This window comes from Monopterus albus, unplaced genomic scaffold (assembly GCF_001952655.1).
Source record: "Monopterus albus unplaced genomic scaffold, M_albus_1.0 scaffold41.1, whole genome shotgun sequence".
NCBI classification, from domain to species: domain Eukaryota; kingdom Metazoa; phylum Chordata; class Actinopteri; order Synbranchiformes; family Synbranchidae; genus Monopterus; species Monopterus albus.
This window is the reverse complement of record NW_018127921.1, coordinates 320,121-324,529: the sequence shown is the minus strand read 5'-3', so window position 1 is coordinate 324,529 and position 4,409 is coordinate 320,121. Positions and strand designations below refer to the sequence as shown.

The following is a 4,409-nucleotide window of genomic DNA, read 5'->3' as shown; positions in this document are numbered from 1 at the left end:
GTGGTTTACATGTGAATGTACAATGCATGTCTCTTTCCACTTTCACTGAACTAACTTTATCAGAATACAAGTGTCATAATAATTGATGCAGCTACCACATTCTACATATAATCATACTGTATATTTTATTTTTAACCCTCAGATAGTTTAATGCTAGCACAGGCAATAATCTGTGAATGCATATTTCACATTAATTAATAAATAAATACAGTATTTCTTGGTGAATGAACAAATATTCATAAATGCCCATGCAATTTTTATCTGACTTCTGTTACATACTAACAAATAACTTGAGAAAAACTGCAGTAAAAAAGAAAGAAAAAAGTAAAAGGCTATGCAGTACAGCACATTTATATAGCTTTATATAAAAAGTTAAGCTCACATTTCCTTGTTAACTGCACTCCAGAAACAGTGCCCAAGTCTGAGCAGACATCATGTCTATGGCATGTAAATAATAATGAAGAAAATCAAACCAAAACTTTAGTATGGATCTGCATAAAAACAGACACTACAAATGACTAAACACATGTAAACTTTCCATTTATACATTACATTCACTCCTTAAACACCACTGCATGCTTAGTATTATAACAATAAACATCTCTAAAACACTGAAGAGCAGCAACATCATCAGCGTAAAAACACTATTTTGCATTAGATTCAACATCGCTATAAAACCAACTGCTCCCAGAAAGACAGTTACTCAGCAGACCAACCTGATTGAGCCACGCCTCGTATCTTTGCAGATGTTGGCAGCATGGAAAACACCATCCTGCCTGCTGGGCTTTGATTTGCAAATCACACCAGATATTCTCGGCAGCATTAGTTTGTCTATTGTTAAATTTCACGCTTTGTAGGCAACAAGTCATGCCTCCTACAACGTTATAAAGTGGCTTCTCTAGGGTTAGCTATTACAGTAAATTTAAGAAATAGCTAAAACAGAAGTAGAAAGCATGAGAGATGTGTTTTACAAACACACACACCTGCCTATGCTCTGAAGTCAGCGATTTATGTACAGTATCTTGTTGCTCAGCAGCTTGAACTCAGTGAGCGGCCACACTGCCAGCACAGCAGCTCACTCAGCTCTACAAATCATTGATGGAGAAAAAAAATAAAATTACTCGACATCACTTGCTGACAAACCTCTTCATATCTGGGGCAATGAATATGATTTTTCACAGCAAACAATTGGGTTTTAACAACTCTCAGAGAGGAACGATTTGACTAATGGTGACACAGGAAAAGTGTGCTTATTAGGCTGAGTAAATAATGTTCCAGTGACCTGGGGGGTCCATTACCATACCACGATCAAAATGATAACATTATGAGGTCAACACGTAGCCACCAGTTGTGATTAAACACCACTTCCTCTGTGTTTAAAAAGCTGCACATCAGCAAGCCGTGACATCATTACTATGCTACAAGCAGAGACAGACTGAAAAGAGTGAGCAAGGAGGAGGAGGAGGTCATTTTTGCTGATGAGGAACGACAGTAGTGGCAGATTGACTGCTCCTGGAGCTGAAATGCTCACGCAGCTGTCAAAGAGAGATTACCGAGAATTGTGAATGATCGGCTCTGTTGGACAGGAGACATAAGGAGACAACTTGCGGCAGCACTGGTTTACATGCCCTGATTAAAACAATAGAAGAACCCCGCTTTAATTTAGTAGATAAGACCTTTCTGGATCTGGCACACAAGAAATTCACCATTTAATATGTAAGTGGGAGCTCTGAGGCTCCCTTCAGCATCAAAGCTTTGTGTGTATTGCTTCAAAGGAGTATCAGACAAGGTGACACACAGACATATCGGAGACTAGACCCTGCTCCACCTAATTAGAACCAAACAGAGCAGATAGTTGTTCAGTGTGTCAACAGATGCAAGCTGCATGAGCATACATATTTATTCTTTAAGCAGCTTTTTCAGCTTTTCTTTATTTGTACCGGAAGCTGCCATAGGCCATGGCTTCCTGCCATACAGGATGGACTCTACAGCTGACTGTCTGCTAACCACTAGGTCACCCTTCTTTCTTCATAAATACCATTTTAGAATGGCAATTATAGTTTTGTTAGACTGAGGAGACACTATATGTGGTTCTAGCATAATCTAAAATTCCCAAAAAAGATGATTTTTACGGGTATAATGATGAGATTATGGTGTTTACCTGTTGGTTGACACGACAGTGCGAGGGTCCGTGGTGGATGAGAATGCGAACAATGTCCACATCTCCCCTCCAGGCAGCCAGGTGCAGAGGGAAGCAACCCTTGCTGTCAGCCACATTTGTAGATGCCTCAAACTGAAGCAGCTTCAGCACCACCTCCCTGAGTGAGTGACAGATGCAGAACAATAGACCAGAGTGTCCGAGGGATGGTGAGAGGGAAGGAAGAAGAGCTGAGTGAGAAAACCTGAAACCCAGATCATGGAATATGGTTCATTTTCCTTAAAAACAGCAAATCATTTTTAACATCTTTCAACCTGATGCACAAATATTAGAATTTTAAATTTAAAACAAAGCCCTATGCAAGTTTTCAACACACTTTATTAATACGTTTACTGAATATCTGCCTAGGCTGCTTATTGATGAAAAACAAACTACATAATGAAAGTGCTTTTATTGCCACCAAGATACTTGGTTGAATACATTTGTGTTTTTAGTCACAAACTCAGGGAATTATTTTCCCAGTTGAGCCTGAACTTCGTCTTTCTGTAGTTTTACATAGTTCAGTTTTGAAGTAAAATAAAATTGCAAAAATGTGCAAAATTATAGTTCATTTAAATCTGAAGACGTGTGTGCATGTGGATGCTCTTTGATTTTGATGAAACAAGAACAAAGAAGACTACATTACAACTCCTGAAAATATTGTACTCTGCATGTGTAACATTGCAAAAAACTAAATTAAGTCCACTTCATTAGCCCCCAAATCCTGGGTCACTTGTTTAATTTTCAAAAACAGGTTTTATCAATGTAAATGCACTGACATGGCAGAACAAAATGTCCATTATTTTACTACATGATTACAGGTTCACTGGTCCATGTCAGTGTTATTTTGTAATTCCCTTCTAGATCATATGAGCATGCAGCTATGATCTGACCAGCAATTATACTAGGAGACCTTAATTAATCCAGGCATTGGTCAATGAAGGATTTTCAGTGCTGTGTGTGGCCAACTAATCTACCAGGCCAAGAAAAACACAAAACAATTCAACCAAAAATGATCAACAACTGAGAAACTATAATTGCTCCCATTTACCACTAATAAAGTAATTACAATTATACAAATATATAAAGTGACAAATCACAGAGCTGAGGTTTACAGTCACAGCCCGTTTAGCTGCTGCTCAACTGTAATATCAGCGATACAGTTTCCTATGAAGAAGCCCCCAGCTGCAGTTGTCACCTCTTTCTCAAAAAGAAAGGTGAACTGCTTCATTTGCATTCAAAATGTCAGTGGGTGAAGAGAGAAGGGTGAAACCTCTCGCAGCAGCAGGGTGGAAAGCAGCACCGAGATGCTTAATGAACTGAGCTGTTCATTTTAATATTTGATTATATTTTTTTTATATAATTCACTCATGTTTAAGTGGCAGTTAAATAACTGGCTCACACTGGAGAATCTCAGGACCTTGACCTTTGACAGCCAAAATCTAATTATTTCTAGGTCCCCACCAATGTCTCTACCAAGTATGCTGATGATCCATCCAGCCATTTGTCAATAATCCTGCTGACCAACAAGCAAAGACACTCTCTTTATCCTTCCTGACTGATTCTTCTCAAGTTTGTGTTTTGCTAGTGTCCTTGTCACTACAGGTAGCATGAGGCAGTACCTGCAGCCCAATCGGGGCACAGGAGAGCTGGACAGGGCCGTAGAGGGGTGATAGCCCCGCAGCAGGACAGGTACAGTGGGGCAAATAAGTATTTGATACACTGCTGATTTTTCAAGTTTTCTCACTTACAAAGAACGGACAGATCTGTAATTTTCATCGTAGGTACACCTCAACTGTGACAGACAGAATCTACAAAAAATTCCAGAAAATCCCATTGTTAGATTTTTAAATTATTTATTTCCATTTTATTACATGAAATACGTATTTGATACAATAGAAAAATAGAACTTAATATTTGGTACCAAAACCTTTGTTTACAATTACAGAGGTCAAACGTTTCCTGTAGTTCTTGACCAGGTTTGCACACACTGCATCTTCTCCAGATCTTTCAGGTTTTGGGGCTGTCGCTGGACAACACAAAGTTTCAGCTCCCTCCATAGATTTTCTATTGGGTTCAGGTCTGGAGACTGGCTAGGCCACTCCAGGACCTTGAAATGCTTCTTACAGAGCCACTCCTTAGTTGCCCTGGCTGTGTGTTTGGGGTCATTGTCATGCTGGAAGACCCAGCCACGACCCATCTTCAATGCTCT

General features: G+C 39.3%; 1 protein-coding gene across 1 annotated transcript in view; it reads right to left on the bottom strand.

Moving 5' to 3' along the window:
* Positions 1-4,409, bottom strand: part of LOC109959894 (ankyrin repeat and sterile alpha motif domain-containing protein 1B-like) — a 110,560-nt gene that overhangs the window by 46,445 nt on the left and 59,706 nt on the right. Inside the window, exon 3 of the mRNA XM_020599631.1 lies at positions 2,162-2,318. Coding sequence (XP_020455287.1) covers positions 2,162-2,318 — 157 coding nt within the window. The remainder of the gene's footprint in view (positions 1-2,161; positions 2,319-4,409) is intronic.